We start from the raw sequence: 22,761 nt of genomic DNA, 5'->3' as shown, positions 1-22,761 counted from the left end.
TACACCGCTTGTGAAGTGACTCCCTTGTAGGTAGGAGCCGGGGCCTCGAACCGGGATCCCTTACGCTAGTCCTTGTGCTTTATGCCACGTGTGCTTAACCCACTGCGCTACCTCCTGACTCCCAGAGTTAATAAATTTTTAAGTGGAATTGAACTTTTCCCTGCTGATCAGCTGTTCCAACATCATCACATGCCATTTTTCAACAAATATATTCGTTTACTCAACAAATATTTGTTGAGTACCTACCATGTCCCAGCACTATTTAATGCCTGACAAATGCTTGGCAAAGACAAATATTTGAAGGACAAACATTTGAATGAGAAGACACAAGGAATAAACAAAAATTTACAATATGTTGGGTAGTAAAAAAGACTACCATGAAAAAAGACAAATAAAACAAGGAAGGCAGATAAAGAGTACTGCACCCAGGGCTAGGAAAGCAATTTTAAATGGGGAACCAAGGGGTGAGGGAGCTGGGTTTTCAGACGTCTTGGGAAGTGGTAATGAGGCAGAATTAATAATGCAGAGGTGCCCAGACAGTCCTCCCTTATCCACTTTCCTGTTCATCCAAATCATCAAAATAAGTATTGGTATACCAAAGTCTATGTTTTAGCCTGGTGCTAAAAAATATCTTGATACAACCATTTAGAACAACAGTGAATTGGAGAGCAAAATAATTAAACAAAGGAACACAAAACCAAATGGATACAGAAAAACGGAGGGGGGAAACAAGATGCTTAGTGGATCTGAGCTAAGTGTGTGTGGTATCACCAAAGTTAATTGTAAAAATCTTTAGAAATATTCAACAATTCCTTCTGCTCAGTAAAGATTGCGCACCATGTTCCTTTATTCCAAAAACAAAAGAATAAAAAAAATCCCTAAGAATTATATATTAATCAAAAACAAAGAAGTGTTAGTTATGTTACCAGGCACTTTTTAACGTCATTTTAAATACTCAAATATGGTTAAAGAGGCTTATTAAGTCCAGAAGGGGTCATTTCATTTTTCATGCTAGGCACTCCAGAATCAGATTAAAAAATTACTGCAAATTTTCAGTAGTGAGAATGGAAGATCAACTAGTTACCTGAGAGCTCCAGAATGCTTCTTAAAAATATAATACCGTTTACTTGGATGGTCGCTGTGAGAGCTGAACAAGAGACAAAAGATACTTTATTACACAGCATGTCATACTAATTGCACGACTGTATTTCAAGTCTATGCCTAGTTTCTGTCTTTTGAATGAACAAAATACTATCTAAATTATGGAATTCTATTAGTCAGCTCTTCATCTTCTTTTAAAATACTTTATTGCCACTAGAGTTATGGCTGGGTCTTGATGCTTGCATGCTTACATGACAAATCCATAGCTCCCAGTAGTCTTTTCCTTTTCCCTTTTATTTTTCACCAGGGTTATAGCTGGGGTGAACGCCGACACCCTTTTTTTCCCCCCTTTCTATTTTATTTGACAGGACAGAGAGAAATTGAGAGGAATGGGGGGATACAAAGGAAGAGAGACAGAAAGACACCTGAAGACCAGCTGTTTCACTGCCTGTGAAGCATCGCTCCTGCAGGTGGGGAACAGAGACTCGAACCCAGGTCCTTGTGCTTGGTGACACATGTGCTTAACTGGGTGTGCCACTGCTCTGCCCCCTATTTTTTCCCTTACATTTTCATAAGAGAGAGAGAGAGAGAGAGAGAGAGAGAGACTGAGACACTTGCAGCACTGCTTCACAGCTCAAGAAGTTTCCTCCTGTGAAGGTGGGAAGTGGAGGTATATGGTAATGTGTGTGTTCGACCCCAGTCCTGCATTTCATTTTACCTGTGCTATTTTCTAACAATATACTTCCCTGAGAATCTTCTTAGATGACTGACAGCTGAAAACAGAAAGTATTTGCCAATAATGCATTTGCTTGACATTGTTATGAATAGCAAACAAGTGTGAGCACACGAGGCAAATGATTGCTCTTATCTTAGCAGGTCACTGTTAGCAGTGGCAGGGAAAAGGGAGATTCTAGTGAGCTATGATTTCAAGAAAACAGTCTTATAATAGGTACCATGGTGAAAACCAGGAACTCCTCTCTCAAGAAGATAAAACACAATTAATGAGGGGCATTTAATGAGGGGCATCTCAAGAACAGCAAATAAGGAAAAGCCATAGTATCAATATTGAATATGGGACAACTTATACATCAGGGAAAATACTTCAAATTTATGGGGGTGGGGTGGGGTGGGGTGGGGGGTCTGGTACCTGGTTAGAGTAAGTATGGACGGGGAATAAGGCACTCAGGCTATGCATGCCTGGTCCGGAAGCTAAGCAGGTGGTTACAAGACCCTGCATGATAAATGTCTTAAAATTATTTAAGAGTTTATGTTTGGGGGGCCAGGTTGAGCCGGAGGACCTGGGTTCTAGGTGCCGCTCCTCACCTGCAGTGGGGGAGCTTCACGAGTGGTGAAGCAGGCCTGCAAGTGCCTCTCTTTGTTTCTTCCTCAATTACCCCTTCAGTTTCTAATTTAAAATTTTCTCTCTGTCCTGTCAGTAAGTAAGTAAATAAATAAATATTGACATTAAAGATACGCCATGACTGGAGGCCAGCAGGTAAAGCATCTAGTAGAAAATACATGTTACCATGTGTGAAGACCCGGGTTTGAGTCCCAGGCCACCACTTAGGAGAACCTGCACAGGGGAAGTTTCATTAGCAGTGAAGTTATGGTGTCTCTATCTCTCATCCAATTATCTACTGGGGGGAAAATGGCCTATGGGAGCGGTAGAGTCATGTAGGAACATAGCCTCAGAGATAGCTTTGGGGGCAAAAACATACAACCAAAACCATGATCACCAAGGGGGGAAAACATAAGTGAGTCAAGTATTAAGGCCATAGACAAAGAAGTCAAGTACTAAGTCCAGATAGTAACACAGAGATCTTGTGTTCTGTAAGAAAAGAACTATTACTGAGTTGGACTTATTTCTGACAGCAAATGTAACTACCACAACTCAAGTAATCAACTTGGCATTTTTAGAGCTACACAAATTTTGTCTCCATAAAAAGAAATCTATTTCGAAGAAACAAAACAAGCTCCTACAGCAGTCCACATGAATGCTATATGGGTTCTGAAGTCTTTCTCTCGTCTAAGAGTACACAGTAGTATTCTACTGTACATACACCACAAATTTCCTATCCACTCATGTGTTACTGGATGGAATACTACTCAGCTGTAAAATGACATCTTTTGCTACAGCACAGATGGAACTGGAGGTAATCATGCTAAGTGAAATGAGCCAGAAGGTGGACAGATACCAGATAATCTCACTCATAGGCGGGACTTAAGAAACTAATTAAGCAAGGGGAAAAGGTGAAACACCAATAAACTGTGTTCTACTTCAGCAGACCTAACAAGTCCAAAGAGGGGAGGTGAGAGGGGGTTGAAAGGGTCGGGGACAAAGTGACAATTTGGTGGGAGGTGAGGTGTGCAGACATTTATCTCAAAAGTTGTGGAACTGTACCCTAGTAAAAACAGCAATTGTAAATTAGTAGTTTCCTTACTAAAGGGGCTTTGAAAGAAAGAAAAATATACATGATAGATGCTCAAATAATTGTAAATGGAATTAATGTATACAAGAACTACAGCAGTGGCATTACAACTGGACTAGCCATATATTCTCTCAATTCAAACGTCACTGAATGAATATAGAGACGGATGTGAAGGTTGGACTGAGAGATGGATGAAAGAGAAGAGAGGACAGGAAGGAAAGAGAGAAAGAGCGTACCCATGCCAGAGTGCAGGTATTCAAGTCACAGTCAACAGTGTTTCTAGTATCTTAGACAAGTCTGGAGTCACTCAGAGTGACTGCTTTGAAGAGAATGGCATTCATGAGGTTACACAATCTTGTGTGATAAATGTCTTAAAATTATTTAAGAGTTTATGTCTGGGAGCCAGGTTAAAGCAAACATGCTATGATGCCTGAGGACCTGGGGGAGCTTCACGAGTGGTGAAGCAGGTCTGCCAAGTGTCTCTCTTTGCTTCTCCCTCAATTACCCCTTCAATTTCTAATTTTAAAAAAGGGGGGGCACTGGGAGCAGTGGATTTGTTATGCAAATACCAAGCCCTAGAGATAACCTTTGTGGCAATAACAAAATAAAAATAAAAAATTTAAAAAGTTAGTGGTTAAAATAACCAATTTACAAAGGACTTAGAAATGTCCCTAATGCCGTTAGTCTGTTCACATAATTCAGGGGTAATTGTGCGTCCAAAAACAAACAGTACTGCGTAATATACTAGCAGTTCTTCCTTGCCAGAGCCTCCCAGTTCCTCGATGTGATAAACTTTTAACAGGACATCATTCTTTTCAAAAACCAAATGTGCTGAACAGCAACTTTAACCGAGAGTATGTCTGACTCACCTCATCATATGATTCATAAAAGCTTTGTTACAGTTAGTGTGATATTTGCAGAAATTGCAGTGGGTATACACTGAAAAGTGGCTTGCAAAGTCCTTGATTTTGGTATGACATTCAATGCATTTATGAATTCCACGACGACACCTTATGGAGATTGGCAAAAGGGGTAAAAATACTATGTTTAAACAAAAGTAGTAAGGGAAAGCCTTATTAACTACAGCCAACATACTTAAAGTAACTACCCTAGAGACATACTTTTATATTCTTCCTAGGGACTATGAGCTACAATAAATGCAAAGAACTCAAGTACCACAAAATATACATACAAAATATAAATTAGTGTAATAGATGACAACAGAATCAATAATAACTCAAGTACTGCAAAGCTGTTCCAAAAAGTACCTTTCTATTGTTTGCTTATCATGCTAATGTGTAAGGGAGGTCTATAATAATCGTATTAGTTAATAATTGAATTATATTAAAATATAAACTCAACATTAAGGATTAAATAAGTACTGTATACCAGAGGCCAAAACTCTTACCTTAATTTCTTCAGAGCGACACTGATTTTATTCATTCTGTTGTGTTGTTTCTTTTGCTTGTTAGAAGTTTTCGTTTTGCGTTTGTAAGTACTTCTGCCTCCTTTAGTGGCTTTAGTTTTACTTACAGTGGATGTAGATGCACAAGGCTTACTTGTCTGCGGCTTGGTTGTCTTATATTTGCCTGCAGTAGATTTGTCTACCTTAGTTTTGATGGCCTTGGCTTTGATGGCCTTGGCTTTGACAGCCTTAGCTTTAACGGCCTTGGCTTTGACGGCCTTAGCTCTGACTACCTTAGCTTTGGCTGTGCTGGATTTGCTGGCACTGGATCTCCTTGCACTCGATTTGCCTATGTTAGATCTCCCGGCACCAGCTCTGCCTGTGCCGGATCCGCCTGTGCCGGATTTGCCTGCACCAGATTTGCCTGCCTTCGATTTTATGGGACTTTTAGTAGTTGTACTTTTGGATTTTGGAGGTAAGACTTGAAGAGAAGAAGTACTTGGGACACTACAAGATGCACTTGATTGTCTTGAATGAACAGATCCAATTGAAGCGCGAATAGTAACCTATAAAGATAAAATCAATATATATTAATTTAAAAATCTGTTTATTCAATGATTGGATAGAGACAGAAATAAGTTGAGAGGGAAGAAGAGGTAGAAAGGAAGAAGAGACACCTGCAACACTGCTTCACCACTCTCAAAGCTTCCCCTCTGCAGGCTGGGACTGAGGGCTTGACCCCAGATCTGTGCAAAATGTAACATGTGCACTCAACGGGGTACACCACTGTCTGACCCAGGCAATATATATATTTGAAAATTAATTATCACACTAATATTAAAGAGATCGCCGAAAGCCTTCACATTGGGTTGGCTGGGTTTTCAAAATGGTGCCAAAGGTTTCCGGTGCAGGAAAGAATAATCTTAGGAAATGATGCTGGGATAAAATATCCCCATGTGAAAGAATGAATTTGAGCCCTTACTTCATACTACATACAAAAATCAGCTCAGCAATTGTGAAGGAGTTTTGTAAAATAGTCAAATATTTTTAAATTTAATTTATTTATTCCCTTTTGTTGCCCTTGTTTTTTTATTGTAGTTATTACTGTTGTTGTTATTGATCTCGTCATTGTTGGATAGGACAGAAAGAAATGGAGAGAGGAAGGGAAGATAGAGAAGGGGAGAGAAAGATAGACACCTGCAGACCTGCCTCACCTCCTGTGAAGCGACTCCTCTGCAAGTGGGGAATTGGGGCCTGGAACCTGGGCACTTATGCCGGTCCTTGCACTTCACGCCACATGCGCTTAACCAGCTGCGCTACTGCCTGACTCCCATCAAATATATTTTTAAATAACTTTAAAAAATTCTTATTTCTTTATTTTGGATAGAGACAAAAGAGAAATTGAGAGAAGGGGAGATGGAAGAGACAGCGCCTGCACCATTGCTTCATAGTTCGAGAAGCTTCCTCATTGAGGTGGGTATCGAGGGCTTGGACCCAAGTCCTTCTACACGGTAAAGTGTGCCAATGCCTGGCTTACCTCTTTTAAAAAATTGGTTTATGCAGCCAGGTGGTGATGCACCTGGTTAAGTGCTCACAGTACAGCGTGCAAGGACCCAGGTTCAAGCCCCTGGGCCCCACCTACAGGTGGAGGAGCTTAACCAGTGATGAAGCAGGGCTGCATTCCCCTCTGTTTATATCCAATAATAAATAAATAAAATATTTAATTTTAAAAAATTTATTTATATATTTAACCAGAGCACTGTTCAAGTCTGGCTCATGGTGGTGCTAGGTATTGAACCGTGGACCTTTGGTGCTGGTGGAGTAGCTTTAGAAAATTTGGGCAGCTCTTCAAAAAGCTCAATGAAGAGCTACTGTGTAACCCAACAATTCCATTTTCAGGTGTTTCACTTCTAGCGATTTCACTCAAGGGAAATGAAAAGCTATGTTCCCACAAGAGCCAGGGAGACAGCTCACCTGGGCAGGCATCTGCTCTGGAATGAGCAAGACTCAGCTTAGAGCGCACTGGGGCATGTTTGGGTTTCTCTCTGCCCCCAATCAGAAAAAGTTGGCCTTAGAACAGTGAAGCCACAGAGAGAAACTTAAAGAAAGGAAAAGAGAGAGGGAGGAAAGAAGAAAGGGCTACTGTTCACATAAAACCTTACATGGGGGGGTAAGGGAAAAAAAAACCTCGCTTGGACATCCGCTGTGTTACTGTGGTTCACTTTATTGCACCTTGTAGATATTGTGTGTTTAAAGCAAAACAAATTAACTTCACCCCCCCCAATTGAGCAAATCTATTGTCACCATTTTCCTAATAGCATGTGCTTGTATTTTGCCTGATGTTTTGGAAATTCTTGCCAGACTTCAAGTTTTTTTATTGTTCAATGGCCATTGATACTATTGTTGTAGCCCTCCACCAATTAAAAAGACTACAAATTGCTGGAGGGTCAGCACTTTTTTCAAAGTAATTTATTAATTTTGAAGTTTAGATATTATTCTTAGATAATGGTCTTATACACCTAACAGACTATAATATAGCGACATGTAGCTTTTTAAAATATTTATTTATTTTCCCTTTTGTTGCTCTTGTGGTTTTTCATTGTTGTTGTAGTTATTATTGTTGTTATTGATGTCGTTGCTGGATAGGATAGAGAGAAATGGAGAGAGGAGGGGAAGACAGAGAGGGGGAGTGCCTGTGAAGCGACTCCCCTGCAGGTGGGGAGCCGGGGGCTCGAACCGGGATCCTTACTCCAGTCCTTCGTGCCACATGCGCTTAACCCACTGCGCTACCGCCCAACTCCTGTAGCTTTTTTTTTTTTTAATGTAGCACCCGGGAATGAACTCAATGTGTGGAAAATGACTGAGTCATCTCCTTTGTCTAATTTTTAAATATTCTTTTGTTTATAGAAGGAGGGAGAATAAAGATTGGCAGGGGGATGGGTAAGGGAGAAGAGATACTTCACTATTTACAGAAACAGAGCTTAAACCCAAAGTCTCACACGTGACGAGGTACAAGTTCTACCAAGTGAGCTATCTCCTGGACTCTAAATATAACTTTTTATATGTGCGGGTTAAGCCCTAAACTTGTGCAACTTGCTTTATTGAGACATTCTCTCTTTTTAAATTTTTTAATCTTTATTAGACAGACAGTCAGAAATCGAGAGGGAAGGGGGAGATAGAGAGACAGAGAGACACCTGAAGGCTTGCTTCACCACTAGCAAAGCTTTCCCCCTGCAAGTGGGGACTGGGGGGGCTAAAACACAGGTCCTTGCGCACTGTAACATGTGCGCCACCACTCAGTCCCATGGCATTCTCTTCATTATGGTGTTCTGGAACCAAACGTGCCACATTTCTTAGGTGATATTTCATAGTAGCATTATTCATAATAGTCAAAAGTGGAAACCATTCCAATACTCATCACTTGACAAGTGGACGAATAATATCAGATCTAGACATTAGGAGACTGTTTTGCCATAAAAAAAAAAAAAAAGAAAAGAAAGAATGAGGGCCTGGGTGGTGCATAGTTCGAAGCCTAAGGATCCACACAAGGATCTCTGTTCGAGCCCCTGGCTCCCTAAATGCAGGGGAGTCGCTTTATAAGTGGTGAAGCAGGTCTGCAGGTGTCTATCTTTCTCTCTCTATCTTCCTCTCCCCTCTCAATTTCTCTCTGTTCCATCCAAAAAATCGAGAGAAAAAAAAAATAGCCACAGGAGCAGTGGATTTTAGTGCAGGCACCAAGCCCCAGCAATAACCTGGAGACAAAAAAAAAAAAAAAAAGAAAAAGAAAAAGAAAAAAGAAATGCTGATGCAAGTGACAGTGTGAGTGAGCCTGAGAAACATGTTAATGCAAGGAGTCAGTCATAAAAGACCACAGTGAGTGGCTGTTTAAATGAAGTGCTCAGAACAGGATAACCCACAGGGTCAGAAAATAGATTAAAGCTTGCCTGGAGCTGGCAAAGGGGAAATGGAGTGGCTGTTAGTGAATGTGAGGTTTCTTTGGGTGAGGGAGACAAAAAGGTTCTAAAATAAACTGTAAGGTTGTTCACGTATTTGCTAATATCCGGAAAACCACTGAATGTTCTACTTTAAATAGGTGGAATTGTATAGTGCGTGAATTACATCTTACGTTCTGTCCAGCTTCGAGTTTTGTTACTACACATGCTAGAGTAGGTGCTCTGATACTTCCTCCCTGTCTCTGCTGCCCCCCCCCCCAATATATAAATCCTTAACAATGTTTTAAATCCCAAAGATGAAATACTAATTCTAGAATGAACAGCCTACATTTCTCTTTGGAAACTATAAAGTAGTTTTAGAGGAAAAATGACTTGCTCTCCCTGGGAGAGTTTATGGATCCAAACGTTATTGTGAAGGTTGTATCAATTCATCACACAGCACAGAGAACTAATAATATTCAGAATTTCTTCAAAGGGAGCTAGAATATAACATTTGTGATTTTCAAACTGCCATTAGACCATGTTTTTTTTTTTTAAATCACTTTATCGGGGAAATAATGTTGGCATGTCTTAATATTACACAGTGATGCCTCAATAACTTTTAAACTTTATTTTTATTTTTTAATATTTATTTATTTTCCCTTTTGTTGCCCTTGTTGTTTTTATTGTTGTAGTTACTAATGTTGTTGTTATTGATGTCATCGTTCTTAGATGGGACAGAGAGAAATGGAGAAAAATGGGAAAGACAGAGAAGGGGAGAGAAAGATAGACACCTGCAGACCTGCTTCACTGCTTGTGAAGCGACTCCCCCACCTCCGCAGGTGGGGAGCCGGGAGCTCGAACTGGGATCCTTAAGCCGGTCCTTGCACTTGGTGCCACATGCGCTTAAAAGCGCAGCGCTACCGCCCAACTCCCATAACTTCTTTTTAAAAATTTTACTTATTTATTGGATAGAGACTGCCACAAATTGAGAGGATGGGGGAGACAGAGAGGGAGATAGACAGAGCAGCCCTGCCTCACCACTCGCAAAGCTTTACCCTGCAGGTGGGGACCAGGGGCTTGAAACTGGGTCCTTGTGCATTGTGACATGTGTGCTCAACCAGGTGTGCTACCACCCGGCCCCCATCAATAACTTCTCAATGAAACACCTGCAGTACTGCTTCACTGCTTTCCTCCTGCAAGTGGAGACTTGACCTTCGGTCCTCACATTCCTGGTGCAACACCAACCAGCCTCTCTGCTTGCTCTAATCAAAAGCTCCATGGCTGAATCTCAATCCTGCCTCTGCTTTGCCACGTGACTTTAAATAATTTATTTCTGCAATCCTCCACATCTATTTTATGGGAAGAATAACTACTCAGGGACCAAGGCCATATAGTTGAGTGGGATCTATCTTCTTCCAAAAAAAAAAAAAAAAAGGAAAAACCACCTGATCTATCTCATTAGGTTACTACAGGCTCCAGGTTGCTCTGTATTATTTTAGTAGCAGGTGTATAATACATTATAAATGCTCAAAGATAAATGTAGATGTTTGGGGAAGTATTCACTTTGAATTATGCATTCTTCCACTAAAGCAAATAGTGAAGATTTGATTCTAAATAATAACTAAAAAAAAGTCAGAGAACTTGCCTGGCAGGTGACACAATGGATAGGGTATTGGACTCTCAAGCATGAAGTCCTGAGTTTGATCTCTGTCATCCCATGTATCAGAGAGAAGCTCTGTTTTTTTTTTCTTTCCTATTAGTTCAAGTTTGTAGTTGGATGTGTTTGCTCACTTCAAACAGCAATACTATCCAACAGTAGAATTGGCTTCTCTGAGAATACACTCCACAAAATCAACTTGCGCAGGGAATTGGCAAACTATGGCATTTAAGGCACTTTGACAGATGCTGACGAAATGCATTAGACAGGATCCCTGACTTTATAGGCTAGCAGCTGAAGTAGACATGTGCCACTAACTAGAATAGCTAGGAAACAGCTGAAAGACTATTGAAACAACTCACTGACTAAGTGCATAGTTAAGCTAGTTACACCCAATTCCAAAGAATGTGTTCCAAGATAGCACCTAACTGACTCGAGAATCAATGGGGAAGGGAGGTAGCATAATAGTTCTGCAAAAAGACTTTCATGCCTGAGACACAAAAGGTCTCAGGTTCAGTGCCCAGCACAACCATAAACCAGAGTTAATCAGTGCCCTGGTAAAATAAGTAAATAAAAAAATAAAATAAATCAGTGGGTGGATATGTTTCTTTCTAAGAATGAGTGACAAAGCCCAAAATGTAAATCTTAAGGATAGCCAGAAGGGAATGTTTAATACCTTAATAAATAGACAAGACTAGGCAGAAATTTATTTCCATTACCAAACAAGATGCTAACATATAATAACTGAAACTCACCTTTGTACCAGGAGGCAATCCTTCTAGCTCCTTAGGTTTTATAAATGTCCGGTGCTGGGCCTTATGATCCGTTTTCTCCTTGCAAGTCAAAAATTGTAGTCTGCATTTTGTGCAACGATGAATTCCTTTTTTCTGTTGACAAATCACATTTAAAATAATTTCTACCAACACAAAGCCCAAGGTGTGAAACTGCTCTTTATTCTAATAATTGAGTAATTTCAAAACCAGTATTTTACCATCGTCAATAATAACAACATGTTATTTCAGTTTAAGAAAGCACTTCTTGCATTATGATTTGGGTTTCAAAAGCATTGGTTACCACATAGGAAATCAATAGGAGAATCATACTGATGGACAGCAGGATAAGTCCTACTCCAAAAGCAGTATAAATGCTTTTCAAGTTATAATTTTACAGCACATACTATTGACAATGAGTTATGCTGTATTTTTATCCTTGAAAAAAGGCAGTTTGTTAACCTATGTTGCTTTAATTTGTTACACAAGTTGGCAGAATACACTGAACTTTCTTTTTTTTTTTCTTAAATATTTATTATTTAGACCCGTTTGTTGCCCTTGTTGTTTTATTGTTGTAGTTATGATTGATGTCGTTGTTGCTGGAGAGGACAGAGAGAGAAATGGAGAGAGGAAGGGAAGACAGAGGGGGAGAGAAAGATAGACACCTGCAGACCTGCTTCACCACTTATAAAGCGACTCCCCTGCAGGTGGGGAGCCGGAGGCTCGAACCAGGATCCTTATGCCAGTCCTTGCGCTTTGAGCCACCTGTGCTTAACCTGCTGCGCTACCACCCGACTCTGAACACTGAACTTTCTATAACCAAACACATTTAACCAGACACTGGCAAGAAAATTTATGCTACAGGAATGGTATTATCAGCCATCCAACATGAAAAAAATGCCAATTACTTTGACCTCCCTAAGTTCTTTATTTCCTTCCATGGTATAAGACACATCTATACATCCAAACACGCCTTTTCCTAGAGGGCAGAAACTGCTTTGTTCACATCTGTGAAATAGTCCTTGGCTTTTAATAAATATTTGTTAAATGAATGGGTCAGGGTAACAGGAGTCTGACAGAGAGCACATGAGAAGTAGACACACTTTAACTAGTTCTCCATGAACATTTGCCCAGAGTGCTGAAATGGAAGACGTTAATCTGCTATTCTCCTCGGTGGACTCAAGCATTCTATAGCTCTCCATGACTGTGCTAGAGCTTGGACTCTACACTAATTTTGCCTCTGCCACTTAATAAGGAATGTGATACTCTACTAAGTTACTTTTCATAAACCTTTCTTTTCTTTTTTCAAAAAATTTTAACTTTTATTTATTTATTGGATAGAGACAGTCAGAAATCAAGAGGGAAGGGGGGGATAGAGAGGGAGACACCTGCAGCCCTGCTTCACCACTCGCAAAGCTTTCCCCCTGCAGGTGGGGACTGGGGGCTTGAACCTGGGTTCTTGCACATTCTAACATGTGTGCTCAACCAGGTGCGCCATATCCTGGCCCCCCATAAAACTTTCTTTACCCATGGAATGGAAATGACCATATACCTACTTTTTGTGGTGGTTGTGAGGATTAAACAAGGTACTGCAAGTAAAAGCCACCACTGACTATCATACAGCCAGTGCTAAGTGCTCGCTACTACAAACATCTAACAAGAACACCCTTCACACTTACTTTTAAGTTGGACAAACAGTATCGATAGCTTTGAAATCATGCAAGATATAGTAATATATTCTTTTTAGGAGGTTACAATCAAAGCCTTGGAAAATAATGAGTCACAGATAAAACAATTCTTGTCTAAAATTGCACTAATATCTTAACTATATGCATATGACTTTGTTCAGCTATAGTATCTGAGGGTCGTTTTTTTAATAATAAGTATATAAGTTGCAAATAATCTGAAGGACTCCTGAGGATTATCCTTGTACTAACAGTCTCTCCTCTCTACTGACTGCTAACTCGACACCTTTCAGGTACTCCAAAATTTCCAAGAGTAAATTGGGCATCTAAAACTACTGATTACTCTCAGGTCTGGTGATTCAGTAGAAGCACTCATGGGACCTAGAAGTTGTTATGCTCCAAGTTATAATTTACTATAGTGGGAGGATCCAGAGCAGAATTAATGAAGGACAAATGTTTTGGGTGGTGTATGGAAAACACTGGGCACCAATCCCCAAGAGCCACCTCCCCATAGGACTGTGTTAGTATACATTCAATCAACCCCCCAGTAGCTAACTGAGCAACAGCTACGAAGTGCTTTGTTCATTTTCCATGGAAGTTCTCTTGGATTTAAAAGCCTAGGTTTTTGTTTTTGTTTATCACTACTTCTCATACTATAAATAGTTAAAAGCTACTCAATTTTTAAAAAAATTATATTTACTTATTTTCCCTTTTGTTGCCCTTGTTATTTTTTTTATTGTGGTTGTAGTTATTATTGTGGTTTCAAAATAAAAGGGCTAAAAGACAGAATAGAGAACACTAAGCTGGTGATTCCCAAACGTTATTCCTCAAGGGATGTTAATAGGTATTGGGCAAATACAATTAGTTGGTCAAATAAATTTTGGGAACTCGATATACAATTTCATTTGCTTAGAGCCTTTATGATTTTTAAGCATACTGAAAGCTGTGAAAAGTTACATTTTTAAACAAAAAATATTAACTTTGAAAATTTAGTCTTTTTCTGACCGGCTAGCTGTTGGTGCACCTGGTTGAGCGCACATGTGACAATGCACAAGGACCCGGGTTCGAGCCCCCAGTTCTCACCTGCGGGAGGAAAGCTTTGCGAGTAGTGAAGCAATGTTGCAGGTGTCTCTCTGTCTCTCCTCTTTTTTAGATTTTGTTTATCTATGAGAAATGACAGCAGAGAGAGAAAGAACCAGACATCATTCTGGTACATGTGTTGCCAGGTATTGAAATCGGGACCTCATGCTTTAGAGTCAGTGCTTTATCCACTGCACTACCTCCTGGGCCATTGTGTGTGTCTCTCCCTCTCTATCATCCCCTTCCCTCGAGATTTCTGGCTGTCTCTATCCAATAAATAAAATAAAAAGAATACAACAAATTTAAAAAAATAAAATTTAGTCTTTTGTAGAATTTCTTATTTCAAGAAAATTTTAGAGCAGCACACCTATGTTAACATCTGACAAAATAAATACTTTTCAGGAGATTCTAGGACAGAAAGATTTTTGCCAGAGATTCTAAAGGGCAAAGTGACATACCAGTATAAATCAAATAATCATATTGCTAACTACCATTCCAGACTTAGTATAGAAGAGCCTGAATATATTTGAGTATCTATCTTTATGATTTTTTCTAGTAACAAGTTAATTATTAAAAAAAACTTTTTTGTTATCTTTATTTTATTTATACGATAGAGACAGCCAAAAATCTAGAGGGAAGGGGGTGATAGGGAGAGACAGAGAGACACTTGCAACATTGCTTCACCACTCGCAAAGCTTTCCTCCTGCAGGTGGGGACTGGGAGCTCAAACCTGGGTCCTTGCGCACGTTCATATGTATGCTCAACCAAGTGTGCCACCACCCGGTCCCATAACAAGTTAATTTTATGCTTATCTAACAACTGGAACTGAACGCTATGTTAGTACCAGTGCTGAATAAATTGGCCTTGATAGAGACTAGGAAAATTCAATGAGCTTATCAGCGAGGAGACAAAACTTGATCACATAGTAAGATGCAGAAAGTTCAGACTTCTGATTTTGGCAAATGTGTCATGCATGGTTATTTCAAACATTCAAGAGTTGGCTCACTATAGATATTTTACCAAAGTTTTCAACCCCAACAGAAAATGTTCTAATTGTGTTAAGAGCCAGAAGTATAACATGAGAATTTAAGGGAACAGGGGATTGGGGAGACAGCATAATGGTTCTGCCAAAAGACTCTCCTGTTGGAGCCTTTGTGGCCGCAGGTTCAATCTCCAGAATCACCAGCAGCCAGAGCTAAGCAGCGTTCTGGTCAGTCGGTCTCTCTCATTAAAAATATCTTATGGGGCTGGGTGGTGGTGGCGCACCTGGTTAAGTGCTCAAGCATTATAGTGCTCAAGGATCCAGGTTCAAGTCCTTGGTCTCCACCTGCAAGGTGAAAGCTTCACAAGTGGTGAAGCTTTGATGCAGGTGTGTCTCTCCATCTCTCCCATTCTATCTCCCCTCCCTCTTAATTTCTCTCTGTTCTATCAAATAGGTTATTAAATCTCTTTCTTTTTTTAAAAAAGATTTTATTTATTTATTAATGAGAAAGATAGGAGAAGAGAGAGAAAGAACCAGACCTGCGGTGAAGCAGGTCTGCAGGTGTCTAACTTTCTCTCCCCTTCTCTGTCTTCCCCTCCTCTCTCCATTTCTCTCTGTCCTATCTAACAACGACATCAATAACAACAACAATAAAAAACAACAAGGGCAACAAAAGGGAAAACAAATAAATAATAATTAATTTTTTTTTTTAAAAGTAGAAATAAAGTTCAATAACTATCTTCAAAATTATTCCCTTTTTCGCCACTCAGACCCAACAATATACAACCTAAACTCAACTTTTCTCTCTCCCTGCACCCTCCCACTCTATAGCTCTTATTTCTACTCATCCCTCAAAATTTCCACTATTCATCAATTTTATCACTAAGAAACAGGGAAAATAAGGGAAAGTTTCACAAATAAAATTAGAAATTGTGTCATTTTGAACAACTTGCCATTCTACCAAAACTGACCTAACCGGATATTTGAAGCTTCCTTTGAAGCAGGTCCTTGAAAAATGTGGTTTCAGCAAAACATTGATGACAAAAATTCTGGGCCCAGTGCCTGTGTACAGTCTGAGTGTTCTCCCCATGTCTGCGTGGGTTTTCTCCAGATGGTCTGGTTCCCTCCCATATCCCAAAGATATGTGTGTGTGTGTGTGTGTGTGTGTGTGTGTGTGTGTGTGTGTGTGTGTGTGTGTTTAACTGGCATATCTAATTTTCCAGTGTGAGTAATGTAGTGAGTAATTAACTAATTTACTCACTATATACCAATGATGACATCATTCGAGAAGGAACTTTTCAAGGCCATCGAGCATGTGTGTATCTTTTGATGGATTTATGGCATACCCAGGATTGCATGCCACCTTTTATGTGTGTGTGTGTTTAACTGGCATATCTAACTGTCCAGTGTGAGTAAGTGTGTATCCTTTGATGGATTTATGGCATACCCAGGATTGCATGCCACCTTATGTCCTGAGCTATCAGAATAGGCTTGGGGCAACCCTGGTGCGGATATGAGTTGGGGAAAAAAATAGAATGATGAGAGCTCTGGGGGTGGAGCACCCAGTTAAGTGCACTTAATACCATGCACGAAGACCTGAGTTTGAGTTCCAGCTCCCATCTGTAAGATGAAGCTTCACGAGCAGTGAAGCAGGTCTGCAGGTGTCTTTCTCTTTCCCCCTCCCCTCTATACAGCCCCACCCATAATCTTGGTGGTAATAAAAGAAAAGAAAAAGAAATATGGAGGGCTGGGCGGTAGCACAGTGGGTTAAGTGCACATGGTGCAAACTGCAAGGACCGGCATAAGGATCCCAGTTTGAGGTACCGGCTCCCCACCTGCACGGGGTGGGGTGAGGTGGTGGTTTGCTTCACGAGTGGTGAAGCAGGTCTGCAGGTGTCTTATCTTTCTCTCCCACCCCCATCTTCATCTTCCCCTCCTCTCTCCATTTCTCTCTGTCCTATCCAACAACAACGGCAGCGCCAACAACAATAAAAGTAACGACAACGATCAACAAAAGGCAAAATTAAGAAAAAGAAAGAAATATGGGGCCAGGTGGTGGTGCCCCTGGTTGCTCATATGTTACAGTGTGCACGAACATGGATTTGAACCCTGGATGCCCACCTGCAGGGGAAAAGCTTTACAAGTGGTGAAGCAGTGCTGGAGGTATCTCTCTTTCTCTCTCCCTATCTCCTCTATCCTCTCGATTTCTGGCTATCTCTATCCAATAAATAAAGAAATTAAAAAAATTAAAGACCCAGGTTAGAGTCCCTGTTTCCCACCTTCAGGGAGGATGCTTATGAGCAGGTGTCTATCTTTCTCTCTCCCTTTTTATCTCCCCTTTCCTCTCAATTTCTCTTTGCCCTGTCAAATAAAAAATGGCCTCCAGAAGTAGTGGATTCATAGTGCCAGCACCAAGTGGCAAGAAAGAAAGGGAGGGAAGAAAGAAAGGGAGGGAGGGAGATTGATTAGAAGTGGGGGGGGGTCTTTATTTAGAACTCTGTTGATGTTTCTGTGGTCATAAATATGCCATAGAGACTTGAGTTTTATTTATACCAGTCAGCCTGTGATAAAATTGATTTCACCTATGTTGAGTTGCTTAAAAGTTACAATATTCACCGACCTACCAATGACATTAAGGGATGACTTACTATAAATAAGGTCAAATGAACAAATAAGAACTTAAAATCTCACCTGATGTTTCATGTAATGGTTCATGTAGGGAGTTGCCATTCTGCTAACTTTGAGGCAAAATGGACATAGCAAGTTCTTAGTGTTTTCGTGGCAAGCTCTGAAGTGATTTTCAACATCAGAAAATGTTGATGATCTAAACTGGCAAACCTGGAAATGCAAAAAAAAGGGTTCAGTTTAACTTAAAATTTAATAACCAATAATGCAATTATATCGAAGGAGCAATGTAGAGTAATTTTAGAGAAACAGGATGTACTACTATTTCAAACTTGTTGCCTCAACAACCAAGAATCTGAAATAATACGGTAATCTTTGAATTACTGCGGGGGGGGGGGGCACACCGCCGCGTGGTGTACCTAGTAGAGTAACCACATTACAGTGTACAAGGACCCCAGATAAAGACCCCAGTCCCTACCTGCAGGGAGGAAGAAGCTTCATAAGCAGCCAAACAGTGCTGCAGGTGTCTATTTTCCCTTTCCCTCTCAATTTATCTCAATCCAAAATAAATAAATAAATAAAGGGGCTGGGGAGACAGCGTAATGGTTATGCATAAGACTTTCATGCCTGAGGTTGTATGCTCCCACACCCAGTCCTCAGCACCACCATAAACCAGAGCTGAGCAGTCATCTGGTATTTTTCTGTCTTTCTCTCTGTAGCTCACTCATTAAAATAAAACAAAACGTTTTTTAAAACGAATAAAGCATCTTAAAATACTGCAAGGAATAAAGGTAACGCTTGAGATGGAAAAGTTATCCTTCAAACTAGATTTACATCTTATTTTCAGATCTACTTTCAGATTTTTTTAAACTCTATCACCCCCTTCTTATAACGGTTTCCTGTTACATAAAATGGAATGTTCTCTTGGAAATAGCAACCTTTCTATGCCAGGAGGAGTTTATCACTACCTGGTATCTTACTGGTAGTCATTTCAGATTCTGGAAAAATACCATCCCCTAAGCATTAGGTCAAATTCACCATAACTGACACCATTTCCTTAGTTCTCTGACATACCTATGTACTCCCCTGTAAGGTAATAAAATGCATGCTTATCTTTCTCCAGGGCGGCACTGCATTAACTAGTATTATCAAACTATGCAATAAGGGCTTAATCCAGTCCATCCTCAACAACTTCAATTAAAAATTTTACTAAGACAGTTGGACAAAAAAAAAAAAAGAACAACGAATATCTTTTCATTTAAAAGAATATTAAATTCCTACTGTCAAAAGGTATGTGTACCTGGCAAATATATGGCATTTCACCGGGTTTATGAGTGTCCTTCATGTGTTGTAAAAGAGTATGCTCTGATTCAAATGATAACTCACAGATTTTACAAATAGCTGCAAGTGGGGGAAAAATGACAGCGTATTAAAGATGCATACAGAAAAGATTCATTTTGTACATCATAACAACAACAACTAATAATAATAGTAACAGCAGTGAAGACGGTTCTGCAACTGGCAACCCTGGGGCCTGACTTCTTTAGCTTACTTAGTGCTCACACCAACACCGGGAAGGGTTCTGCTCTCTTTATCCTCTTTTTTTCAGATGAGGAACCCAGAAGCACAGGAAGGAACATGATTTGTGACCTCACAGTTATAGTAAGAGGCAGAACTGGGGATTGAATCCCAACTAGATTCTGATCTCAACTATCACTGCAGTTATTGTTCTTATTAGAATATGAATCCAGGTAATTGATCTCACATTTGAAAGTGAGAGAATCTGAGTTTTCTAATTTAATCCTCTACTACAGGAGTGGGAAACATTCAGCCTTCGTACAGCTCAGGAAATCTTTTGGTCTGGCCCTGCCGAGGCAATTTTAGGTAGAATTCAAAATTCAATAAATCTAGGAGCATTTCTTTCTTTCTTTCTTTTTTAAGATTTTATTTTATTTTATTTTATTAATGAGAAAGATAGGAAGAGAAAGAACCAGGCATCACTCTGGCACATGTGCTGCCAGGGATCAAACCCAGGACCCCATGCTTGAGAGTCCAAAGCTTTACCACTGCACCACCTCCCGGACCACTCTAGGAGCATTTCTAATCACATTTCAGTGTTCATTTCACATGGCCTATAAACGATGTTATAAATATCCAAATGGCCCTTGGCCAAAAAAAAAAAAAAAATCACACTTAGGTCCTACTACACACAAGACGAGTAATGTCAAGGACACTTCTATTTACAAAAGGGACTAGAACTTGATCAAGTACTTCTGTTGACAAGTTTACACAAGTCAAAACTTTTTTTTTGGTAACTAGGGAGGTCACTCAGTGGGTAGAGTGCATTCCTTGCATCCAAGAGGCCTCAGCCTCAATCCACTGTGCCACATATGGCGAATCAGTGCTCTGGTATCTCTTGCTAAAGCATTTGTCACTGTGTCTATTATCAAAATCATGACAGTTCAGAGTATTAGTGAAGCTTACTGGAAAACTTACTAGAAAACTCATGGGGAGTGTGTGTGCTCTCGATGTGGCACTGCAGTTGGAAAGGTGTGGGGTACTGGCGATAGCAGTGCTGGCAGGTGGTGTGGTTTTCCCAGCTCTCACTGTTCTGCTTCTCAAATTCCAGGTGGTGCTTCATGTGGTTCATGAACCTGTCAAGGATGGTCAACAGGTACAGATATTCAGATTGGTAACCAAAGGGTGTATCTCACAATTTAATTTTGGAACCTACATGCTCAGAATGTGAGTTGTCTTGCTCAAAGTAATGGCTCCAAAGTTGTAACACCCCCTAGAAGGATGCACTTTAGTTTTTTGCATTTGTGTTTGGAAATAATTGATGAGTCAGGTGATAGTTCACCTGGCAGAGCACATACTACCACGTTCGAGCATAAGAGCCTGCCCCCATCATCACATGAAGGGGAAGCTTCCCAAGTGTAAAGCAGTACTATGCTGAGTCTCAGCTCTGCCTCTCTCCTTTACTGTGTTTCACTCTCTTAAAAAAAAAAAAATCGGGGGCCGGGCGGTAGCACAGCGGGTTAAGTGCACATGGCACAAATCACAAGGACCCGTGTTAAGGATCCCAGTTTGAGCCCCTGGCTCCCCACCTGCAAGGGGGTTAGGATCACTTCACAGGCAGTGAAACAGGTCTGTAGGTGTCCTTCTCTCCCTCTCTCTGTCTCCCCCTCCTCTCTCAACTTCTCTCTCCTATCCAACAACAATGATACTGATGACAACAACAATAAACAAGGGCAACAAAAGGGAAAAAAATGGCCTCCAGGAACAATGGATGTGTAGTGAAGACACCGAGCCCCAGTGTTAACACTGGAGGTAAATAAATAAATAAATAATTAAAAAAAAATCCACCAGGAATGGTGGATCATTCAGGCATGAACCTAGTGATAATAATAATCTATGAATTTTACTAAATATCTTAATATTATTTTCTTTTATTGTGTAACATGGGAAGTGACAGAGTTCAAATTTACCACCATTTTAGTGATATTACCCAAAGCAAAATCCTTCTGTTAATTAAATGGCTAGTATCACTAGCAATTAAAAACAGGAAGAAATGAAATTTGAAAACTTGTATGAGTAACACGTGAAAATCTTTGAAAACCATAAAACACAACATAGCATTCATAATTGCTTTAGACTTTTATCACAGTTTTTTTTTTTCTTTTTTTTTTTAACCAGACCACTAATTAGTTCTGGTTTATGGTGGAGTGGGGGATTGAACCTGGGGCTTTGGAGCCTCAGGCATGAGAGTCTGTTAGCATAATCATTATGCTATCTACTCCACCCTGTTTTTCTTTTTTTTTTTCTTTTTTATTTATTTATAAAAAGGAAACACTGACAAAACCATAGGATAAGAGGGGTACAACTCCACACTATTCCCACCATCAGAACTCCACATTCCATCCCCTCCCTAGATAGCTTTCCTATTCTTTAACCCTCTGGGAGTATGGACTTAATGTTATTGTGGGTGGAGTATGGACCCAATGTCATTATCAAGGTGGAAGGTCTGGCTTCTGTAATTGCTTCCCCACTGAACATGAGAACTGACAGGTCAATCCATACTCCCACCCTGTCTCTCTCTTTCCCTAGTAGGGTGGGCTTGTCTGTCCAGGGAAGTCCGGCTAGCATCATCTTAGCATCTGGAACCTGGTGGCTGAAAAAAGAGTTAACATATAAAGCCAAACAAACTGTTGACTAATCATGAAACTAAAGGCTGGGATAGTGCAGATGAAGAACGGGTGTGTGTGTGTGTGTGTATGTGTGTGTGTGTGTGTGTTTTGTAGATAGCTAGTAGGCATATTTTAGTTCTATTCCAAAGGGTCTGTGGCTATACCAGATGTTTTTGTTTGTTTGTTTTTCTCTGCTGAGACTGAAATCTGATATGCAGGTGAATCCAAGTTATTGTCTGGGGAGATGATATCATGGCTGGAAAAAGGGCTAGAAAGTTGGATCAGGGAAGAGAGTAGCTCCCATGTATGGGAAAGGTGTATAAATATTGTTGACTGTAAACACCATTGATTTGATGTGATCTGGGGCCCATGTTCAGCTTAGGAGCCTATGTGACTTTTGCATCCCTGTAGATCTGAGCTCACATTCTGTGGTCATGAGTAGGAACATTCTAAGCTGCCCTGATTTCAGGACCCATCTTCCTCAGGTGTAGCATAGAGTATGTTGTTCAGCCTCCCTTCGGAGGATGGAGCATTCTCTACCGTTGTTGATCCAAGTTGAGGGTAATGGGGGCCCACAAAGGGGTCTATTGTGTTGTTCCTGATAGAGATGACCAGTAACAATGGAGAGAGGGATTTATTCAAGGTCTAGAGGGGGAGAAATGTTAGGGAAAGATGACCAGAGGGCTCTGAAGTCCCAATTCCTCCAGGATCCGAAGAGAGAAGAGAAAAAAAAGGAAGGGCACTTCAAGGATTTTCTAATGTACTTCATTTTGAACCTAAGAAATCACCACAAAAATAAGTGCTGGGCTTAGAAATGACCAATAGGACATTAAAATTTGTAGGGGGGCTCACAAAGGGGTTCATTTGAGGTAGGGAATATTCCATTCATAGCTCACATTCCAGAA

At 40.3% G+C, this 22,761-nt stretch overlaps 1 protein-coding gene across 5 annotated transcripts in view; it reads right to left on the bottom strand.

Annotated features, from left to right (window-relative positions):
• The window catches only part of ZNF280C (zinc finger protein 280C), an 89,432-nt gene that overhangs the window by 2,982 nt on the left and 63,689 nt on the right, over nucleotides 1-22,761 (bottom strand). For all 5 annotated transcript variants that reach the window (XM_060182792.1, XM_016190216.2, XM_016190215.2 and 2 more), the window contains 7 exons: nucleotides 20,166-20,323; nucleotides 18,970-19,070; nucleotides 17,736-17,882; nucleotides 11,283-11,414; nucleotides 4,939-5,501; nucleotides 4,400-4,540; nucleotides 1,085-1,147 (listed from right to left, as the gene is read on the bottom strand). In XM_060182792.1, the coding sequence (XP_060038775.1) occupies nucleotides 1,085-1,147; nucleotides 4,400-4,540; nucleotides 4,939-5,501; nucleotides 11,283-11,414; nucleotides 17,736-17,882; nucleotides 18,970-19,070; nucleotides 20,166-20,323 (1,305 nt within the window). The remainder of the gene's footprint in view (nucleotides 1-1,084; nucleotides 1,148-4,399; nucleotides 4,541-4,938; nucleotides 5,502-11,282; nucleotides 11,415-17,735; nucleotides 17,883-18,969; nucleotides 19,071-20,165; nucleotides 20,324-22,761) is intronic.

This window comes from Erinaceus europaeus, chromosome X, assembly GCF_950295315.1.
Source record: "Erinaceus europaeus chromosome X, mEriEur2.1, whole genome shotgun sequence".
Lineage (NCBI taxonomy): Eukaryota > Metazoa > Chordata > Mammalia > Eulipotyphla > Erinaceidae > Erinaceus > Erinaceus europaeus.
Note: the sequence above shows the minus strand (reverse complement) of the source record. Positions and strands in the feature narration are given on the sequence as shown.